The 27,781-nt window shown below is 43.1% G+C and overlaps 1 protein-coding gene across 2 annotated transcripts in view; it reads right to left on the bottom strand.

Annotated features, from left to right (window-relative positions):
• Positions 1–27,781, bottom strand: part of cacna1c (calcium voltage-gated channel subunit alpha1 C) — a 587,915-nt gene that overhangs the window by 52,688 nt on the left and 507,446 nt on the right. For both annotated transcript variants that reach the window (XM_082977959.1, XM_082977960.1), the window contains exons 19-23: positions 5,481–5,607; positions 4,288–4,417; positions 3,588–3,647; positions 3,305–3,411; positions 605–692 (exon numbers count right to left, since the gene is read on the bottom strand). In XM_082977959.1, coding sequence (XP_082834085.1) covers positions 605–692; positions 3,305–3,411; positions 3,588–3,647; positions 4,288–4,417; positions 5,481–5,607 — 512 coding nt within the window. The remainder of the gene's footprint in view (positions 1–604; positions 693–3,304; positions 3,412–3,587; positions 3,648–4,287; positions 4,418–5,480; positions 5,608–27,781) is intronic.

Here is a 27,781-nt window from a genome sequence, read left to right as displayed (position 1 = left end):
GGTGGTGAGATTCACTTTGAGGCCATTGACCCTGTTGATGGCTCCCAGGAGAGGAGAGGAGAGGAGAGGAGAAGGGAGAAGAGGGGAAAGGAGAGGAGAGGAGAGGAGAGGAGAGGAGAGGAGAGGAGAGGAGAGGAGAGGAGAGGAGAGGAGAGGAGAGGAGAGGAGAGGAGAGGAAAGGAAAGGAAAGGAAAGGAAAGGAAAGGAAGAGAGGAAAGAAGAAGAGAGGAGAGGAGAGGAGAGGAGAGGAGAGGAGAGGAGAGGAGAGGAGAGGAGAGGAGAGGAAAGGAAAGGAAAGGAAGAGAGGAAAGAAGAAGAGAGGAGAGGAGAGGAGAAGAGAAGACAGGAGGAGAGGAGAGGAGAGCAGAGGAGAGGAGAGGAGAGGAGAGGAGAGGAGAGGAGAGGGGAAGAGAGGAGAGGAAAGGAAAGGAGAGGGGAAGAGGGGAAAGGAGAAGAGGGGAGAGGAGAGGAAAGTAAAGTAGAAGAAAAGATTAGAGGGGAAAGGAGAGGAGAGGAAATGAGAGGAGAGGAGAAGAGAGGAAAGGAGAGGAGAAGAGAGGAAATGAGAAGAGAAAAGAGGAGAGGAGATAAAAGTGAGACTCACTTTGAGGCCCTTGGCCCTGTTGATAGCCCTCAGGGGCCGAAGCACTCTGAGAACACGAAGGATCTTCACCACGTTGATGGCACTGGACCTGAACAGACACAGATTAAGACCAGGTTATCGAGAGAGGTCAACTACTAAACCATATATCAACTACAAACAGAGAGGTCAACTACTAAACCATATATCAACTACAGACAGAGAGGTCAACTACTAAACCATATATCAACTACAAACAGAGAGGTCAACTACTAAACCATATATCAACTACAAACAGAGAGGTCAACTACTAAACCATATATCAACTACAAACAGAGAGTTCAACTACAGACAGAGAGGTCAACTACTAAACCATATATCAACTACAAACAGAGAGGTCAACTACTAAACCATATATCAACTACAAACAGAGACTTCATCTACTAAACCATATATCAACTACAGACAGAGAGGTCAACTACTAAACCATATATCAACTACAAACAGAGAGTTCAACTACAGACAGAGAGGTCAACTACTAAACCATATATCAACTACAAACAGAGAGTTCAACTACAGACAGAGAGGTCAACTACTAAACCATATATCAACTACAAACAGAGAGTTCAACTACAGACAGAGAGGTTAACTACTAAACCATATATCAACTACAAACAGAGAGGTCAACTACTAAACCATATATCAACTACAGACAGAGAGGTCAACTACAGACAGAGAGGTCAACTACAGACAGAGAGGTTAACTACTAAACCATATATGAACTACAAACAGAGAGGTCAACTACTAAACCGTATATCAACTACAGACAGAGAGGTCAACTACAAACAGAGAGATCAACTACTAAACCATATATCAACTACAGACAGAGAGGTCAACTACTAAACCATATATCAACTACAAACAGAGAGGTCAACTACTAAACCATATATCAACTACAAACAGAGAGGTTAACCTGTTTAGGATGGGGGCAGTATTTTCACGGCCGGATAAAAAACGTACCCGATTTAATCTGGTTATTACTCCTGCCCAGAAACTAGAATATGCATATAATTATTTTATTTGGATAGAAAACACCCTAAAGTTTCTAAAAGTGTTTGAATGGTGTCTGTGAGTATAACAGAACTCATATGGCAGGCCAAAACCTGAGAAGATTCCATACAGGAAGTGCCCTGTCTGACCATTTCTTGTCCTTCTATAGCCTCTTTATCAAAAATAGGGGATCTCTGCTGTAACGTGACATTTTCTAAGGCTTCCATTGGCTCTCAGGAGGCGCCAGAAAGTGGAATGGGGTGTCTGCTGTCTCTGGGCGAAGAACAGCAGGAGAGTTTGTAAGTGGTCAGCCTGGGGACAGTGAGGCTGAGATGCGTATTCACGAGACTACTCCATTTTTTTTCTTTCAGCCTTTGAATGAATACAACGTCGCCCAGTTGGAATATTATCGCTATTTTACGAGAAAAATCGCATAAAAATTGATTTTAAACAGCATTTGACATGCTTCGAAGTACGGTAATGGAATATTTAGCATTTTTTTTGTCACGATACACGCCGGCGCGTCACCCTTCGGATAGTGTCTTGAACGCAAGAACAAAACGCAGCTATTTAGATATAACTATGGATTATTTGGAACCAAAACAACATTGGGTGTTGAAGTAGAAGTCCTGGGAGTGCATTCTGACGAAGAACAGCAAAGGTAATGCAATTTTTCTTATAGTAAATCTGAGTTTGGTGAGTGCCAAACTTGGTGGGTGTCAAAATAGCTAGCCATGATGGCCGGGCTATCTACTCAGAATATTGCAAAATGTGCTTTCACCGAAAAGCTATTTTAAAATTGGACACCGCGATTGCATAAAGGAGTTCTGTATCTATAATTCTTAAAATAATTGTTATGTTTTTTGTGAACGTTTATCGTGAGTAATTTAGTAAATTCACTGGAAGTTTTCGGTGGGTATGCTAGTTCTGAACGTCACATGCTAATGTAAAAAGCTGGTTTTTGATATAAATATGAACTTGATTGAACAAAACATGCATGTATTGTATAACATAATGTCCTAGGAGTGTCATCTGATGAAGATCATCAAATGTTAGTGCTGCATTTAGCTGTGGTTTTGGTTTTTGTGACATTATATGCTAGCTTGAAAAATGGGTGTCTGATTATTTCTGGCTGGGTACTCTCCTGACATAATCTAATGTTTTGCTTTCGTTGTAAAGCCTTTTTGAAATCGGACAATGTGGTTAGATAAAGGAGAGTCTTGTCTTTAAAATGGTGTAAAATAGTCATATGTTTGAAAAATTGAAGTTTTTGGATTTTTGAGGAGTTTGAAATTCGCGCCACACTCTATCATTGGATATTGGCGAGGCGTTCCGCTAGCGGCACATCTAGATGTAAGAGGTTAACTACAGACAGAGAGGTCAACTACTAAACTATATATCAACTACAGACAGAGAGGTTAACTACAGACAGAGAGATCAACTACTAAACTATATATCAACTACAAACAGAGAGGTTAACTACAGACAGAGAAGTCAACTACAGACAGAAACAATATTTCTGTTGTCAATAGAACATGTTCTTGACATTTTTGTTGGAGTTTTGTACCATTACAGTAAAAAGACCAACGCTAAATGAATTGCGATGAGAATTCCTAACTGTGTTTTAACCATTGAAATGTCCCTGCTGTAACAGTATAGTGAAGGACAACTCACTGTATTCCAGAGGAGATGAGCGACACACTGACCACCACCAGATCCAGAATGTTGAAGTAGTTCCGACAGAACGAACCCTTATGGATGAACGCCCCATACGCTGTCATCTACAAGGTCATGAACCAGGAAGAGAAAACCACGTGCACAGGAACCGTAAGAGAAAAGATTGTGATCGATGACGATGAAGTGAATGTCTGCTCACGGTTTGTTGTTCAGTATGTCATGTTTTTCCCTTCCGGAGCGCACAGTGTCCATTATGTGTGGTGTAGAGATGAAAGGTTACCTTCAGAATGATCTCTATGGTGAAGAGCCCAGTGAAGACATGGTCTGCATAGCCTAATATCTGAGACACACACAAGGCGGGTCAACACAAAACATCACACAGTCGTGCATCTCATAGAGGCTTCCATAGCATCACAATATGTGTCACAAATGGCACACTATCCCCTACATAGTGCACTACTTTTGACCAGGACATGGTTAATAATAGTGCACTACATAGGGAATAGGGTACCATTTGGGATGCAGGCTGTATAATAACATAGAAGCTATAATAATATAGAGAGAATGTAATTAAGTGGAAAAAGTAGTCGCAAAGCAGCGCGTGGTTCAGTGCTAGACATTCAGATTCATTAATCCACTTCAAGTTATTGAGCGGAGGGAAAGGATGGCTGAAGTCTATTGAACCAGAGAAGTCACACACACACACACACACACACACACACACACACACACACACACACACACACACACACACACACACACACACACACACACACACACACACACACACACACACACACACACACACACACACACCTCTAAAGGCTGTTTAACCCACTCAGGGAGTGTGTGTGTGTGTGTGTGTGTGTGTGTGTGTGTGTGTGTGTGTGTGTGTGTGTGTGTGTGTGTGTGTGTGTGTGTGTGTGTGTGTGTGTGTGTGTGTGTGTGTGTGTGTGTGTGTGTAAGACATAAACACACACCTGGTTCCTGAAGGAGTCGTTCCGGACAGGGTCCTCTGCTGCCAGAGAGATACTGCTCAGTAGAATGAAGAACAGGATGAGGTTGGTGAAGATGTTGTGGTTTACCATCTTATGGCACAGAACCCTGAACCTGGGGAGAGGGAGGGAGGGAGGGAGGGAGGGAGGGAAGGAGGGAGGGAGGGAGGGAGGGAGGGAGGGAGGGAGGGAGGGAAGGAAGGAAGGAAGGAAGGAAGGAAGGAGGGAGGGAGGGAGGGAGGGGGTGAGGGAGGGAGGGAGGGAGGGAGGGAGGGAGGGAGGGAAGGAAGGAAGGAAGGAAGGAAGGAAGGAGGGAGGGAGGGAGGGAGGGAGGGAGGGAGCGAGGGGGGAGGGAGGGAGGGAGGGAGGGAGGGAGGGAGGGAAGGAAGGAAGGAAGGAAGGAAGGAAGGAAGGAAGGAAGGAAGGAAGGAAGGAAGGAAGGAGGGAGGGGGGGAGGGAGCGTGGGAGGGAGGGAGCGAGGGAGGGAGGGGGGAGGGAGGGAAAGGCAAACAGACAGAGAAAAAATAGTGATCAATAGACAGCCCTAATCATATTTCCACAGACATCAGACAGACACTCTTATCCAGAGCAACTAACAGAAGCATACATTTTCATACTGGTCCCCTGGGGAATCGAACCCACAACCCTGGCATTGCAAGTGCCATGTTCTACCAAATGAGCCACATCTGACATCAGACAGACAACAGACATCAGACAGATATCAGACATCAGACAGACATCAGACAGACATCAGATATCAGACAGACATCAAACATCAGACATCAAACATCAGACATCAGACAGACAGACATCAGCCAGACAACAGCCAGACATCAAACATCAGACAGACATCAGACAGACATCAGACAGACATCAGACAGACATCAGACAGACATCAGACAGACATCAAACATCAGACAGACATCAGACAGACATCAGACAGACATCAAACATCAGACAGACATCAGACATGAAACAGACATCAGACAGACATCAGACAGACATCAGACATCAGACAGACATCAGACAGACATCAGACATCAGACAGACATCAGACAGACATCAGATATCAGACAGACATCAGAAAGACATCAGACAGATGGGGTCTGTGTTTAGGGACCCCTCTCATAGACTCCACCTGCTTCCCTCAGTATATTTGTGGGTGAGCTGTCTCTTACTTGTTGGTGTTGCTGAAGATGAAGAAAGCCCGGGCCTCAGGCATGGGAACAGCCTTCTCCTTCAGCTGAATGTCAGACAGGGGCCGAGGCCGGGGGCCCACCGGCATCTCAGGCTCCTCATCCTCTCCTACAAGGGCCACGCAGGAGAGAAAGAGGGAGGACAGGAGGAGGAGAGAGAGAAAGTGTTAGAGATGGAGGAGTTGGTCAGTTATGTTGAGAAATAGTTGAATGAGCTGTGTATAAATGAACCTGGTATAGTTATTTCAGTTTGTTATTGTAGTTACCCCATACTATAACAATTACCCACAATTCATCAGTAAAAAAGTTAAAAGTCATATGAATTTTTACTTTTTCATTTATCTACAAACCTGGACACCTGGATTGGTAAGGCAACAGTACACACAAAACAACATCAACACCCCCTCACACAACATTCTAGCATCAATACACCCCCTCACACAACATTCTAATATCAACACACCCCCTCACACAACATTCTAACATCAATACACCCCCTCACACAACATTCTAACATCAACACCCCCTCACACAACATTCTAACATCAATACACCCCCTCACACAACATTCTAACATCAACACCCCCTCACACAACATTCTAACATCAATACACCCCCTCACACAACATTCTAACATCAACACACCCCCTCACACAACATTCTAACATCAATACACCCCCTCACACAACATTCTAACATCAATACACCCCCTCACACAACATTCTAACATCAATACACCCCCTCACACAACATTCTAACATCAATACACCCCCTCACACAACATTCTAACATCAACACCCCCTCACACAACATTCTAACATCAACACACCCCCTCACACAACATTCTAACATCAATACACCCCCTCACACAACATTCTAACATCAATACACCCCCTCACACAACATTCTAACATCAACACCCCCTCACACAACATTCTAACATCAATACACCCCCTCACACAACATTCTAACATCAATACACCCCCTCACACTACATTCTAACATCAATACACCCCCTCACACAACATTCTAACATCAACACCCCCTCACACAACATTCTAGCATCAACACCCCCTCACACAACATTCTAACATCAACACACCCCCTCACACAACATTCTAACATCAACACACCCCCTCACACAACATTCTAGCATCAACACCCCCTCACACAACATTCTAACATCAACACACCCCCTCACACAACATTCTAACATCAACACACCCCCTCACACAACATTCTAACATCAATACACCCCCTCACACAACATTCTAGCATCAACACCCCCTCACACAACATTCTAACATCAACACACCCTCACACAACATTCTAACATCAATACACCCCCTCACACAACATTCTAACATCAACACACCCCCTCACACAACATTCTAACATCAATACACCCCCTCACACAACATTCTAACATCAATACACCCCCTCACACAACATTCTAACATCAATACACCCCCTCACACAACATTCTAACATCAACACCCCCTCACACAACATTCTAACATCAATACACCCCCTCACACAACATTCTAACATCAACACCCCCTCACACAACATTCTAGCATCAACACCCCCTCACACAACATTCTAACATCAACACACCCCCTCACACAACATTCTAACATCAACACACCCCCTCACACAACATTCTAACATCAATACACCCCCTCACACAACATTCTAGCATCAACACCCCCTCACACAACATTCTAACATCAACACACCCTCACACAACATTCTAACATCAATACACCCCCTCACACAACATTCTAACATCAACACACCCCCTCACACAACATTCTAACATCAATACACCCCCTCACACAACATTCTAACATCAACACACCCCCTCACACAACATTCAAACATCAACACCCCCTCACACAACATTCTAGCATCAACACCCCCTCACACAACATTCTAACATCAACACCCCCTCACACAACATTGTAATATCAATACACCCCCTCACACAACATTCAAACATCAACACCCCCTCACACAACATTCTAATATCAACACCCCCTCACACAACATTCTAGCATCAATACACCCCCTCACACAACATTGTAATATCAATACACCCCCTCACACAACATTCTAACATCAACACACCCCCTCACACAACATTCTAACATCAACACCCCCTCACACAACATTGTAATATCAATACACCCCCTCACACAACATTCTAACATCAACACTCCCTCACACAACATTCTAATATCAATACACCCCCTCACACAACATTCTAACATCAATACACCCCCTCACACAACATTCTAGCATCAATACACTCCCTCACACAACATTCTAACATCAATACACCCCCTCACACAACATTCTAGCATCAATACACCCCCTCACACAACATTCTAACATCAATACACCCCTCACACAACATTCTAGCATCAACACCCCCTCACACAACATTCTAGCATCAATACACCCCCTCACACAACATTCTAACATCAATACACCCCTCACACAACATTCTAGCATCAACACCCCCTCACACAACATTCTAGCATCAACACCCCCTCACACAACATTCTAACATCAATACACCCCCTCACACAAAATTCTAACATCAATACCCCCCCTCACACAACATTGTAATATCAACACCCCCTCACACAACATTCTAATATCAATACACTCCCTCACACAACATTCTAGCATCAATACACCCCCTCACACAACATTCTAACATCAACACCCCCTCACACAACATTTTAACATCAATACACCCCCTCACACAACATTCTAACATCAATACACCCCCTCACACAACATTCTAATATCAACACACCCCCTCACACAACATTCTAACATCAATACACCCCCTCACACAACATTCTAACATCAATACACCCCCTCACACAACATTCTAACATCAATACACCCCCTCACACAACATTCTAACATCAACACACCCCCTCACACAACATTCTAACATCAACACACCCCCTCACACAACATTCTAACATCAACACCCCCTCACACAACATTCTAACATCAATACACCCCCTCAAACAACATCCTAATATCAACACCCCCTCACACAACATTCTAATATCAATACACCCCCTCACACAACATTCTAATATCAACACCCCCTCACACAACATTCTAACATCAATACACCCTCTCACACAACATTCTAACATCAATACACCCCCTCACACAACATTCTAACATCAACACCCCCTCACACAACATTCTAACATCAACACCCCCTCACACAACATTCTAACATCAATACACCCCCTCACACAACATTCTAACATCAACACCCCCTCACACAACATTCTAAAATCAACACCCCCTCACACAACATTCTAACATCAATACACCCCCTCACACAACATTCTAACATCAATACACCCCCTCACACAACATTCTAACATCAACACCCCCTCACACAACATTCTAACATCAATACACCCCCTCACACAACATTCTAACATCAACACCCCCTCACACAACATTCTAAAATCAACACCCCCTCACACAACATTCTAACATCAATACACCCCCTCACACAACATTCTAACATCAATACACCCCCTCACACAACATTCTAGCATCAACACCCCCTCACACAACATTCTAACATCAATACCTCCCTCACACAACATTCTAATATCAACACACCCCCTCACACAACATTCTAACATCAACACACCCTCACACAACATTCTAACATCAATACCCCCCTCACACAACATTCTAACATCAACACCCCCTCACACAACATTCTAACATCAATACACCCCCTCACACAACATTCTAACATCAATACACCCCCTCACACAACATTCTAACATCAATACACCCCCTCACACAACATTCTAACATCAACACCCCCTCACACAACATTCTAACATCAACACCCCCTCACACAACATTCTAACATCAATACACCCCCTCACACAACATTCTAACATCAACACCCCCTCACACAACATTCTAACATCAATACACCCCCTCACACAACATTCTAGCATCAACACCCCCTCACACAACATTCTAACATCAACACACCCTCACACAACATTCTAACATCAATACACCCCCTCACACAACATTCTAACATCAACACACCCCCTCACACAACATTCTAACATCAATACACCCCCTCACACAACATTCTAACATCAATACACCCCCTCACACAACATTCTAACATCAATACACCCCCTCACACAACATTCTAACATCAACACCCCCTCACACAACATTCTAACATCAATACACCCCCTCACACAACATTCTAACATCAACACCCCCTCACACAACATTCTAGCATCAACACCCCCTCACACAACATTCTAACATCAACACACCCCCTCACACAACATTCTAACATCAACACACCCCCTCACACAACATTCTAACATCAATACACCCCCTCACACAACATTCTAGCATCAACACCCCCTCACACAACATTCTAACATCAACACACCCTCACACAACATTCTAACATCAATACACCCCCTCACACAACATTCTAACATCAACACACCCCCTCACACAACATTCTAACATCAATACACCCCCTCACACAACATTCTAACATCGACACACCCCCTCACACAACATTCAAACATCAACACCCCCTCACACAACATTCTAGCATCAACACCCCCTCACACAACATTCTAACATCAACACCCCCTCACACAACATTGTAATATCAATACACCCCCTCACACAACATTCAAACATCAACACCCCCTCACACAACATTCTAATATCAACACCCCCTCACACAACATTCTAGCATCAATACACCCCCTCACACAACATTGTAATATCAATACACCCCCTCACACAACATTCTAACATCAACACACCCCCTCACACAACATTCTAACATCAACACCCCCTCACACAACATTGTAATATCAATACACCCCCTCACACAACATTCTAACATCAACACTCCCTCACACAACATTCTAATATCAATACACCCCCTCACACAACATTCTAACATCAATACACCCCCTCACACAACATTCTAGCATCAATACACTCCCTCACACAACATTCTAACATCAATACACCCCCTCACACAACATTCTAGCATCAATACACCCCCTCACACAACATTCTAACATCAATACACCCCTCACACAACATTCTAGCATCAACACCCCCTCACACAACATTCTAGCATCAATACACCCCCTCACACAACATTCTAACATCAATACACCCCTCACACAACATTCTAGCATCAACACCCCCTCACACAACATTCTAGCATCAACACCCCCTCACACAACATTCTAACATCAATACACCCCCTCACACAAAATTCTAACATCAATACCCCCCCTCACACAACATTGTAATATCAACACCCCCTCACACAACATTCTAATATCAATACACTCCCTCACACAACATTCTAGCATCAATACACCCCCTCACACAACATTCTAACATCAACACCCCCTCACACAACATTTTAACATCAATACACCCCCTCACACAACATTCTAACATCAATACACCCCCTCACACAACATTCTAATATCAACACACCCCCTCACACAACATTCTAACATCAATACACCCCCTCACACAACATTCTAACATCAATACACCCCCTCACACAACATTCTAACATCAATACACCCCCTCACACAACATTCTAACATCAACACACCCCCTCACACAACATTCTAACATCAACACACCCCCTCACACAACATTCTAACATCAACACCCCCTCACACAACATTCTAACATCAATACACCCCCTCAAACAACATCCTAATATCAACACCCCCTCACACAACATTCTAATATCAATACACCCCCTCACACAACATTCTAATATCAACACCCCCTCACACAACATTCTAACATCAATACACCCTCTCACACAACATTCTAACATCAATACACCCCCTCACACAACATTCTAACATCAACACCCCCTCACACAACATTCTAACATCAACACCCCCTCACACAACATTCTAACATCAATACACCCCCTCACACAACATTCTAACATCAACACCCCCTCACACAACATTCTAAAATCAACACCCCCTCACACAACATTCTAACATCAATACACCCCCTCACACAACATTCTAACATCAATACACCCCCTCACACAACATTCTAACATCAACACCCCCTCACACAACATTCTAACATCAATACACCCCCTCACACAACATTCTAACATCAACACCCCCTCACACAACATTCTAAAATCAACACCCCCTCACACAACATTCTAACATCAATACACCCCCTCACACAACATTCTAACATCAATACACCCCCTCACACAACATTCTAGCATCAACACCCCCTCACACAACATTCTAACATCAATACCTCCCTCACACAACATTCTAATATCAACACACCCCCTCACACAACATTCTAACATCAACACACCCTCACACAACATTCTAACATCAATACCCCCCTCACACAACATTCTAACATCAACACCCCCTCACACAACATTCTAACATCAATACACCCCCTCACACAACATTCTAACATCAATACACCCCCTCACACAACATTCTAACATCAATACACCCCCTCACACAACATTCTAACATCAACACCCCCTCACACAACATTCTAACATCAACACCCCCTCACACAACATTCTAACATCAATACACCCCCTCACACAACATTCTAACATCAACACCCCCTCACACAACATTCTAACATCAATACACCCCCTCAAACAACATCCTAATATCAACACCCCCTCACACAACATTCTAATATCAATACACCCCCTCACACAACATTCTAATATCAACACCCCCTCACACAACATTCTAGCATCAACACACCCTCACACAACATTCTAACATCAACACCCCCTCACACAACATTCTAACATCAATACACCCTCTCACACAACATTCTAACATCAATACACCCCCTCACACAACATTCTAACATCAACACCCCCTCACACAACATTCTAACATCAACACCCCCTCACACAACATTCTAACATCAATACACCCCCTCACACAACATTCTAACATCAACACCCCCTCACACAACATTCTAAAATCAACACCCCCTCACACAACATTCTAACATCAATACACCCCCTCACACAACATTCTAACATCAATACACCCCCTCACACAACATTCTAACATCAACACCCCCTCACACAACATTCTAACATCAATACACCCCCTCACACAACATTCTAACATCAACACCCCCTCACACAACATTCTAAAATCAACACCCCCTCACACAACATTCTAACATCAATACACCCCCTCACACAACATTCTAACATCAATACACCCCCTCACACAACATTCTAGCATCAACACCCCCTCACACAACATTCTAACATCAATACCTCCCTCACACAACATTCTAATATCAACACACCCCCTCACACAACATTCTAACATCAACACACCCTCACACAACATTCTAACATCAATACCCCCCTCACACAACATTCTAACATCAACACCCCCTCACACAACATTCTAACATCAATACACCCCCTCACACAACATTCTAACATCAATACACCCCCTCACACAACATTCTAACATCAATACACCCCCTCACACAACATTCTAACATCAACACCCCCTCACACAACATTCTAACATCAACACCCCCTCGTACAACATTCTAACATCAATACACCCCCTCACACAACATTCTAACATCAACACCCCCTCACACAACATTCTAAAATCAACACCCCCTCACACAACATTCTAACATCAATACACCCCCTCACACAACATTCTAACATCAATACACCCCCTCACACAACATTCTAACATCAACACCCCCTCACACAACATTCTAACATCAATACACCCCCTCACACAACATTCTAACATCAACACCCCCTCACACAACATTCTAAAATCAACACCCCCTCACACAACATTCTAACATCAATACACCCCCTCACACAACATTCTAACATCAATACACCCCCTCACACAACATTCTAGCATCAACACCCCCTCACACAACATTCTAACATCAATACCTCCCTCACACAACATTCTAATATCAACACACCCCCTCACACAACATTCTAACATCAACACACCCTCACACAACATTCTAACATCAATACCCCCCTCACACAACATTCTAACATCAACACCCCCTCACACAACATTCTAACATCAATACACCCCCTCACACAACATTCTAACATCAATACACCCCCTCACACAACATTCTAACATAAATACACCCCCTCACACAACATTCTAACATCAACACACCCCTTCACACAACATTCAAACATCAACACACCCCTTCACACAACATTCTAGCATCAACACCCCCTCACACAACATTCAAACATCAACACCCCCTCACACAACATTCTAATATCAATACACCCCCTCAAACAACATTCTAGCATCAACACCCCCTCACACAACATTCTAACATCATCACCCCCTCACACAACATTCTAATATCAATACACCCCCTCACACAACATTCTAATATCAACACCCCCTCACACAACATTCTAACATCAATACACCCCCTCACACAACATTCTAGCATCAATACACCCCCTCACACAACATTCTAATATCAATACACCCCCTCACACAACATTCTAATATCAATACACCCCCTCACACAACATTTTAACATCAATACACCCCCTCACACAACATTCTAACATCAATACACCCCCTCACACAACATTCTAATATCAATACACCCCCTCACACAACATTCTAACATCAATACACCCCCTCACACAACATTCTAATATCAATACACCCCCTCACACAACATTCTAACATCAACACCCCCTCACACAACATTCTAATATCTATACACCCCCTCACACAACATTCTAACATCAGTACACCCCCTCACACAACATTCTAATATCAACACACCCCCTCACACAACATTCTAACATCAATACACCCCCTCACACAATTCTAACATCAATACACCCCCTCACACAACATTCTAATATCAATACACCCCCTCACACAACATTCTAACATCAATACCCCCCCTCACACAACATTCTAGCATCAACACCCCCTCACACAACATTCTAACATCAATACACCCCCTCACACAACATTCTAATATCAACACCCCCTCACACAACATTCTAGCATCAACACCCCCTCACACAACATTCTAATATCAATACACCCCCTCACACAACATTCTAACATCAACACCCCCTCACACAACATTCTAATATCAATACACCCCCTCACACAACATTCTAATATCAACACACCCCCTCACACAACATTCTAACATCAATACACCCCCTCACACAACATTCTAACATCAACACTCCCTCACACAACATTCTAATATCAATACACCCCCTCACACAACATTCTAACATCAATACACCCCCTCACACAACATTCTAGCATCAATACACTCCCTCACACAACATTCTAACATCAATACACCCCCTCACACAACATTCTAGCATCAATACACCCCCTCACACAACATTCTAACATCAATACACCCCTCACACAACATTCTAGCATCAACACCCCCTCACACAACATTCTAGCATCAACACCCCCTCACACAACATTCTAACATCAATACACCCCCTCACACAACATTCTAGCATCAACACCCCCTCACACAACATTCTAGCATCAACACCCCCTCACACAACATTCTAACATCAATACACCCCTCACACAACATTCTAGCATCAACACCCCCTCACACAACATTCTAGCATCAACACCCCCTCACACAACATTCTAACATCAATACACCCCCTCACACAAAATTCTAACATCAATACCCCCCCTCACACAACATTCTAATATCAACACCCCCTCACACAACATTCTAATATCAATACACTCCCTCACACAACATTCTAGCATTAATACACCCCCTCACACAACATTCTAACATCAACACCCCCTCACACAACATTTTAACATCAATACACCCCCTCACACAACATTCTAACATCAATACACCCCCTCACACAACATTCTAATATCAACACTCCCCCTCACACAACATTCTAACATCAATACACCCCCTCACACAACATTCTAACATCAATACACCCCCTCACACAACATTCTAACATCAATACACACCCTCACACAACATTCTAGCATCAATACACCCCCTCACACAACATTCTAACATCAATACACCCCCTCACACAACATTCTAGCATCAATACACCCCCTCACACAACATTCTAGCATCAACACCCCCTCACACAACATTCTAACATCAATACACCCCCTCACACAACATTCTAACATCAGTACCCCCCCTCACACAACATTGTAATATCAACACACCCCCTCACACAACATTCTAACATCAATACACCCCCTCACACAATTCTAACATCAATACACCCCCTCACACAACATTCTAATATCAACCCCCCTCACACAACATTCTAACATCAACACCCCCTCACACAACATTCTAACATCAACACATTCTAACATCAACACCCCCTCACACAACATTTTAACATCAATACACCCCCTCACACAACATTCTAACATCAATACACCCCCTCACACAACATTCTAATATCAACACACCCCCTCACACAACATTCTAACATCAATACACCCCCTCACACAACATTCTAACATCAATACACCCCCTCACACAACATTCTAACATCAATACACCCCCTCACACAACATTCTAACATCAACACACCCCCTCACACAACATTCTAACATCAACACACCCCCTCACACAACATTCTAACATCAACACCCCCTCACACAACATTCTAACATCAATACACCCCCTCAAACAACATCCTAATATCAACACCCCCTCACACAACATTCTAATATCAATACACCCCCTCACACAACATTCTAATATCAACACCCCCTCACACAACATTCTAACATCAATACACCCTCTCACACAACATTCTAACATCAATACACCCCCTCACACAACATTCTAACATCAACACCCCCTCACACAACATTCTAACATCAACACCCCCTCACACAACATTCTAACATCAATACACCCCCTCACACAACATTCTAACATCAACACCCCCTCACACAACATTCTAAAATCAACACCCCCTCACACAACATTCTAACATCAATACACCCCCTCACACAACATTCTAACATCAATACACCCCCTCACACAACATTCTAACATCAACACCCCCTCACACAACATTCTAACATCAATACACCCCCTCACACAACATTCTAACATCAACACCCCCTCACACAACATTCTAAAATCAACACCCCCTCACACAACATTCTAACATCAATACACCCCCTCACACAACATTCTAACATCAATACACCCCCTCACACAACATTCTAGCATCAACACCCCCTCACACAACATTCTAACATCAATACCTCCCTCACACAACATTCTAATATCAACACACCCCCTCACACAACATTCTAACATCAACACACCCTCACACAACATTCTAACATCAATACCCCCCTCACACAACATTCTAACATCAACACCCCCTCACACAACATTCTAACATCAATACACCCCCTCACACAACATTCTAACATCAATACACCCCCTCACACAACATTCTAACATCAATACACCCCCTCACACAACATTCTAACATCAACACCCCCTCACACAACATTCTAACATCAACACCCCCTCACACAACATTCTAACATCAATACACCCCCTCACACAACATTCTAACATCAACACCCCCTCACACAACATTCTAACATCAATACACCCCCTCAAACAACATCCTAATATCAACACCCCCTCACACAACATTCTAATATCAATACACCCCCTCACACAACATTCTAATATCAACACCCCCTCACACAACATTCTAGCATCAACACACCCTCACACAACATTCTAACATCAACACCCCCTCACACAACATTCTAACATCAATACACCCTCTCACACAACATTCTAACATCAATACACCCCCTCACACAACATTCTAACATCAACACCCCCTCACACAACATTCTAACATCAACACCCCCTCACACAACATTCTAACATCAATACACCCCCTCACACAACATTCTAACATCAACACCCCCTCACACAACATTCTAAAATCAACACCCCCTCACACAACATTCTAACATCAATACACCCCCTCACACAACATTCTAACATCAATACACCCCCTCACACAACATTCTAACATCAACACCCCCTCACACAACATTCTAACATCAATACACCCCCTCACACAACATTCTAACATCAACACCCCCTCACACAACATTCTAAAATCAACACCCCCTCACACAACATTCTAACATCAATACACCCCCTCACACAACATTCTAACATCAATACACCCCCTCACACAACATTCTAGCATCAACACCCCCTCACACAACATTCTAACATCAATACCTCCCTCACACAACATTCTAATATCAACACACCCCCTCACACAACATTCTAACATCAACACACCCTCACACAACATTCTAACATCAATACCCCCCTCACACAACATTCTAACATCAACACCCCCTCACACAACATTCTAACATCAATACACCCCCTCACACAACATTCTAACATCAATACACCCCCTCACACAACATTCTAACATCAATACACCCCCTCACACAACATTCTAACATCAACACCCCCTCACACAACATTCTAACATCAACACCCCCTCACACAACATTCTAACATCAATACACCCCCTCACACAACATTCTAACATCAACACCCCCTCACACAACATTCTAAAATCAACACCCCCTCACACAACATTCTAACATCAATACACCCCCTCACACAACATTCTAACATCAATACACCCCCTCACACAACATTCTAACATCAACACCCCCTCACACAACATTCTAACATCAATACACCCCCTCACACAACATTCTAACATCAACACCCCCTCACACAACATTCTAAAATCAACACCCCCTCACACAACATTCTAACATCAATACACCCCCTCACACAACATTCTAACATCAATACACCCCCTCACACAACATTCTAGCATCAACACCCCCTCACACAACATTCTAACATCAATACCTCCCTCACACAACATTCTAATATCAACACACCCCCTCACACAACATTCTAACATCAACACACCCTCACACAACATTCTAACATCAATACCCCCCTCACACAACATTCTAACATCAACACCCCCTCACACAACATTCTAACATCAATACACCCCCTCACACAACATTCTAACATCAATACACCCCCTCACACAACATTCTAACATAAATACACCCCCTCACACAACATTCTAACATCAACACACCCCTTCACACAACATTCAAACATCAACACACCCCTTCACACAACATTCTAGCATCAACACCCCCTCACACAACATTCAAACATCAACACCCCCTCACACAACATTCTAATATCAATACACCCCCTCAAACAACATTCTAGCATCAACACCCCCTCACACAACATTCTAACATCATCACCCCCTCACACAACATTCTAATATCAATACACCCCCTCACACAACATTCTAATATCAACACCCCCTCACACAACATTCTAACATCAATACACCCCCTCACACAACATTCTAGCATCAATACACCCCCTCACACAACATTCTAATATCAATACACCCCCTCACACAACATTCTAATATCAATACACCCCCTCACACAACATTTTAACATCAATACACCCCCTCACACAACATTCTAACATCAATACACCCCCTCACACAACATTCTAATATCAATACACCCCCTCACACAACATTCTAACATCAATACACCCCCTCACACAACATTCTAATATCAATACACCCCCTCACACAACATTCTAACATCAACACCCCCTCACACAACATTCTAATATCTATACACCCCCTCACACAACATTCTAACATCAGTACACCCCCTCACACAACATTCTAATATCAACACACCCCCTCACACAACATTCTAACATCAATACACCCCCTCACACAATTCTAACATCAATACACCCCCTCACACAACATTCTAATATCAATACACCCCCTCACACAACATTCTAACATCAATACCCCCCCTCACACAACATTCTAGCATCAACACCCCCTCACACAACATTCTAACATCAATACACCCCCTCACACAACATTCTAATATCAACACCCCCTCACACAACATTCTAGCATCAACACCCCCTCACACAACATTCTAATATCAATACACCCCCTCACACAACATTCTAACATCAACACCCCCTCACACAACATTCTAATATCAATACACCCCCTCACACAACATTCTAATATCAACACACCCCCTCACACAACATTCTAACATCAATACACCCCCTCACACAACATTCTAACATCAACACTCCCTCACACAACATTCTAATATCAATACACCCCCTCACACAACATTCTAACATCAATACACCCCCTCACACAACATTCTAGCATCAATACACCCCCTCACACAACATTCTAACATCAATACACCCCCTCACACAACATTCTAGCATCAATACACCCCCTCACACAACATTCTAACATCAATACACCCCTCACACAACATTCTAGCATCAACACCCCCTCACACAACATTCTAGCATCAACACCCCCTCACACAACATTCTAACATCAATACACCCCCTCACACAACATTCTAGCATCAACACCCCCTCACACAACATTCTAGCATCAACACCCCCTCACACAACATTCTAACATCAATACACCCCTCACACAACATTCTAGCATCAACACCCCCTCACACAACATTCTAGCATCAACACCCCCTCACACAACATTCTAACATCAATACACCCCCTCACACAAAATTCTAACATCAATACCCCCCCTCACACAACATTCTAATATCAACACCCCCTCACACAACATTCTAATATCAATACACTCCCTCACACAACATTCTAGCATTAATACACCCCCTCACACAACATTCTAACATCAACACCCCCTCACACAACATTTTAACATCAATACACCCCCTCACACAACATTCTAACATCAATACACCCCCTCACACAACATTCTAATATCAACACTCCCCCTCACACAACATTCTAACATCAATACACCCCCTCACACAACATTCTAACATCAATACACCCCCTCACACAACATTCTAACATCAATACACACCCTCACACAACATTCTAACATCAACACACCCCCTCACACAACATTCTAACATCAACACCCCCTCACACAACATTCTAACATCAACACCCCCTCACACAACATTCTAATATCAATACACCCCCTCACACAACATTCTAATATCAACACCCCCTCAAACAACATTCTAGCATCAACACACCCTCACACAACATTCTAACATCAACACCCCCTCACACAACATTCTAACATCAATACACCCTCTCACACAACATTCTAACATCAATACACCCCGTCACACAACATTCTAACATCAACACCCCCTCACACAACATTCTAACATCAACCCCCCCTCACACAACATTCTAACATCAATACACCCCCTCACACAACATTCTAACATCAACACCCCCTCACACAACATTCTAAAATCAACAACCCCTCACACAACATTCTAACATCAATACACCCCCTCACACAACATTCTAACATCAATACACCCCCTCACACAACATTCTAACATCAACACCCCCTCACACAACATTCTAACATCAATACACCCCCTCACACAACATTCTAACATCAACACCCCCTCACACAACATTCTAAAATCAACACCCCCTCACACAACATTCTAACATCAATACACCCCCTCACACAACATTCTAACATCAATACACCCCCTCACACAACATTCTAGCATCAACACCCCCTCACACAACATTCTAACATCAATACCTCCCTCACACAACATTCTAATATCAACACACACCCTCACACAACATTCTAAGATCAACACACCCTCACACAACATTCTAACATCAATACCCCCCTCACACAACATTCTAACATCAACACCCCCTCACACAACATTCTAACATCAACACACCCCCTCACACAACATTCTAACATCAATACACCCCCTCACACAACATTCTAACATCAATACACCCCCTCACACAACATTCTAACATCAACACACCCCTTCACACAACATTCTAACATCAATACACCCCCTCACACAACATTCAAACATCAACACCCCCTCAAACAACATTCTAGCATCAATACACCCCCCCACACAACATTCTAACATCAATACACCCCCTCACACAACATTCTAACATCAACACCCCCTCACACAACATTCTAATATCAATACACCCCCTCACACAACATTCTAATATCAACACCCCCTCACACAACATTCTAACATCAATACACCCCCTCACACAACATTCTAGCATCAATACACCCCCTCACACAACATTCTAATATCAATACACCCCCTCACACAACATTCTAATATCAATACACCCCCTCACACAACATTTTAACATCAATACACCCCCTCACACAACATTCTAACATCAATACACCCCCTCACACAACATTCTAATATCAATACACCCCCTCACACAACATTCTAACATCAATACACCCCCTCACACAACATTCTAACATCAATACACCCCCTCACACAACATTCTAGCATCAATACACCCCCTCACACAACATTCTAACATCAATACACCCCTCACACAACATTCTAGCATCAACACCCCCTCACACAACATTCTAGCATCAACACCCCCTCACACAACATTCTAACATCAATACACCCCCTCACACAACATTCTAGCATCAACACCCCCTCACACAACATTCTAGCATCAACACCCCCTCACACAACATTCTAACATCAATACACCCCTCACACAACATTCTAGCATCAACACCCCCTCACACAACATTCTAGCATCAACACCCCCTCACACAACATTCTAACATCAATACACCCCCTCACACAAAATTCTAACATCAATACCCCCCCTCACACAACATTCTAATATCAACACCAACACCCCCTCACACAACATTCTAACATCAATACACCCCCTCACACAACATTCTAACATCAATACACCCCCTCACACAACATTCTAACATCAATACACCCCCTCACACAACATTCTAACATCAATACACCCCCTCACACAACATTCTAACATCAACACCCCCTCACACAACATTCTAACATCAACACCCCCTCACACAACATTCTAACATCAACACCCCCTCACACAACATTCTAACATCAACACCCCCTCACACAACATTCTAATATCAATACACCCCCTCACACAACATTCTAACATCAATACACCCCCTCACACAACATTCTAACATCAATACACCCCCTCACACAACATTCTAACATCAACACCCCCTCACACAACATTCTAATATCAATACACCCCCTCACACAACATTCACCCCCTCACACAACATTCTAATATCAACACCCCCTCACACAACATTCTAACATCAATACACCCCCTCACACAACATTCTAATATCAACACACCCCGTCACACAACATTCTAACATCAATACACCCCCTCACACAACATTCTTGCATCAACACCCCCTCACACAACATTCTAATATCAATACACCCCCTCACACAACATTCTAACATCAATACACCCCCTCACACAACATTCTAACATCAATACACCCCCTCACACAACATTCTAACATCAATACACCCCCTCACACAACATTCTAACATCAATACACCCCCTCACACAACATTCTAACATCAATACACCCCCTCACACAACATTCTAACATCAATACACCCCCTCACACAACATTCTAGCATCAATACACCCCCTCACACAACATTCTAACATCAATACACCCCTCACACAACATTCTAGCATCAACACCCCCTCACACAACATTCTAGCATCAACACCCCCTCACACAACATTCTAACATCAATACACCCCCTCACACAACATTCTAGCATCAACACCCCCTCACACAACATTCTAGCATCAACACCCCCTCACACAACATTCTAACATCAATACACCCCTCACACAACATTCTAGCATCAACACCCCCTCACACAACATTCTAGCATCAACACCCCCTCACACAACATTCTAACATCAATACACCCCCTCACACAAAATTCTAACATCAATACCCCCCCTCACACAACATTCTAATATCAACACCCCCTCACACAACATTCTAATATCAATACACTCCCTCACACAACATTCTAGCATCAATACACCCCCTCACACAACATTCTAACATCAACACCCCCTCACACAACATTTTAACATCAATACACCCCCTCACACAACATTCTAACATCAATACACCCCCTCACACAACATTCTAATATCAACACACCCCCTCACACAACATTCTAACATCAATACACCCCCTCACACAACATTCTAACATCAATACACCCCCTCACACAACATTCTAACATCAATACACCCCCTCACACAACATTCTAATATCAACACACCCCCTCACACAACATTCTAACATCAACACCCCCTCACACAACATTCTAACATCAACACCCCCTCACACAACATTCTAACATCAATACACCCCCTCACACAACATCCTAATATCAACACCCCCTCACACAACATTCTAATATCAATACACCCCCTCACACAACATTCTAATATCAACACCCCCTCAAACAACATTCTAGCATCAACACACCCTCACACAACATTCTAACATCAACACCCCCTCACACAACATTCTAACATCAATACACCCTCTCACACAACATTCTAACATCAATACACCCCCTCACACAACATTCTAACATCAACACCCCCTCACACAACATTCTAACATCAACCCCCCCTCACACAACATTCTAACATCAATACACCCCCTCACACAACATTCTAACATCAACACCCCCTCACACAACATTCTAAAATCAACACCCCCTCACACAACATTCTAACATCAATACACCCCCTCACACAACATTCTAACATCAATACACCCCCTCACACAACATTCTAACATCAACACCCCCTCACACAACATTCTAACATCAATACACCCCCTCACACAACATTCTAACATCAACACCCCCTCACACAACATTCTAAAATCAACACCCCCTCACACAACATTCTAACATCAATACACCCCCTCACACAACATTCTAACATCAATACACCCCCTCACACAACATTCTAGCATCAACACCCCTCACACAACATTCTAACATCAATACCTCCCTCACACAACATTCTAATATCAACACACACCCTCACACAACATTCTAACATCAACACACCCTCACACAAAATTCTAACATCAATACCCCCCTCACACAACATTCTAACATCAACACCCCCTCACACAACATTCTAACATCAACACACCCCCTCACACAACATTCTAACATCAATACACCCCCTCACACAACATTCTAACATCAATACACCCCCTCACACAACATTCTAACATCAACACACCCCTTCACACAACATTCAAACATCAACACCCCCTCAAACAACATTCTAGCATCAACACCCCCTCACACAACATTCTAGCATCAACACCCCCTCACACAACATTCTAACATCAACACCCCCTCACACAACATTCTAATATCAATACACCCCCTCACACAACATTCTAATATCAACACCCCCTCACACAACATTCTAACATCAATACACCCCCTCACACAACATTCTAGCATCAATACACCCCCTCACACAACATTCTAATATCAATACACCCCCTCACACAACATTCTAATATCAATACACCCCCTCACACAACATTTTAACATCAATACACCCCCTCACACAACATTCTAACATCAATACACCCCCTCACACAACATTCTAATATCAATACACCCCCTCACACAACATTCTAACATCAATACACCCCCTCACACAACATTCTAATATCAATATACCCCCTCACACAACATTCTAACATCAACACCCCCTCACACAACATTCTAATATCAATACACCCCCTCACACAACATTCTAACATCAGTACACCCCCTCACACAACATTCTAATATCAACACACCCCCTCACACAACATTCTAACATCAATACACCCCCTCACACAATTCTAACATCAAAAAACCCCCTCACACAACATTCTAATATCAATACACCCCCTCACACAACATTCTAACATCAATACCCCCCATCACACAACATTCTAGCATCAACACCCCCTCACACAACATTCTAACATCAATACACCCCCTCACACAACATTCTAATATCAACACCCCCTCACACATCATTCTAGCATCAACACCCCCTCACACAACATTCTAATATCAATACACCCCCTCACACAACATTGTAACATCAACACCCCCTCACACAACATTCTAACATCAATACACCCCCTCACACAACATTCTAACATCAATACACCCCCTCACACAACATTCTAACATCAACACCCCCTCACACAACATTCTAATATCAACACCCCCTCACACAACATTCTAGCATCAACACCCCCTCACACAACATTCTAATATCAATACACCCCCTCACACAACATTCTAGCATCAACACCCCCTCACACAACATTCTAACATCAACACACCCACTCACACAACATTCTAACATCAACACACCCCCTCACACAACATTCTAATATCAACACCCCCTCACACAACATTCTAACATCAATACACCCCCTCACACAACATTCTAACATCAACACACCCCCTCACACAACATTCTAACATCAATACACCCCCTCACACAACATTCTAACATCAATACACCCCCTCACACAACATTCTAATATCAACACCCCTCACACAACATTCTAGCATCAACACACCCTTCACACAACATTCTAACATCAACACCCCCTCACACAACATTCTAACATCAATACACCCTAACATCAACACCCCCTCACACAACATTCTAACATCAACACCCCCTCACACAACATTCTAACATCAACACCCCCTCACACAACATTCTAGCATCAACACCCCCTCACACAACATTCTAACATCAATACACCCCCTCACACAACATTCTAACATCAACACCCCCTCACACAACATTCTAACATCAACACCCCCTCACACAACATTCTAATATCAACACCCCCTCACACAGCATTCTAATATCAACACCCCCTCACACAACATTCTAACATCAACACACCCCCTCACACAACATTCTAACATCAATACACCCCCTCACACAACATTCTAGCATCAACACCCCTCACACAACATTCTAACATCAATACCTCCCTCACACAACATTCTAATATCAACACACACCCTCACACAACATTCTAACATCAACACACCCTCACACAAAATTCTAACATCAATACCCCCCTCACACAACATTCTAACATCAACACCCCCTCACACAACATTCTAACATCAACACACCCCCTCACACAACATTCTAACATCAATACACCCCCTCACACAACATTCTAACATCAACACCCCCTCACACAACATTCTAACATCAATACACCCCCTCACACAACATTCTAACATCAACACCCCCTCAAACAACATTCTAGCATCAACACCCCCTCACACAACATTCTAGCATCAACACCCCCTCACACAACATTCTAACATCAACACCCCCTCACACAACATTCTAACATCAATACACCCCCTCACACAACATTCTAATATCAACACCCCCTCACACAACATTCTAACATCAATACACCCCCTCACACAACATTCTAGCATCAACACCCCCTCACACAACATTCTAACATCAACACACCCCCTCACACAACATTCTAACATCAATACACCCCCTCACACAACATTCTAACATCAATACACCCCCTCACACAACATTCTAACATCAATACACCCCCTCACACAACATTCTAATATCAATACACCCCCTCACACAACATTCTAACATCAATACACCCCCTCACACAACATTCTAACATCAATACACCCCCTCACACAACATTCTAACATCAACACCCCCTCACACAACATTCTAATATCAATACACCCCCTCACACAACATTCTAACATCAGTACACCCCCTCACACAACATTCTAACATCAACACACCCCCTCACACAACATTCTAACATCAATACACCCCCTCACACAACATTCTAACATCAATACACCCCCTCACACAACATTCTAACATCAACACCCCCTCACACAACATTCTAACATCAATACACCCCCTCACACAACATTCTAACATCAATACACCCCCTCACA

This window comes from Salmo salar, chromosome 07 (genome assembly GCF_965601325.2).
Source record: "Salmo salar chromosome 07, fSalSal1, whole genome shotgun sequence".
In the NCBI taxonomy this organism is placed as follows: Eukaryota; Metazoa; Chordata; class Actinopteri; order Salmoniformes; family Salmonidae; genus Salmo; species Salmo salar.
The sequence above is the reverse complement of the archived record's forward strand: the minus strand, read 5'-3'. Positions and strand labels throughout refer to the sequence as shown.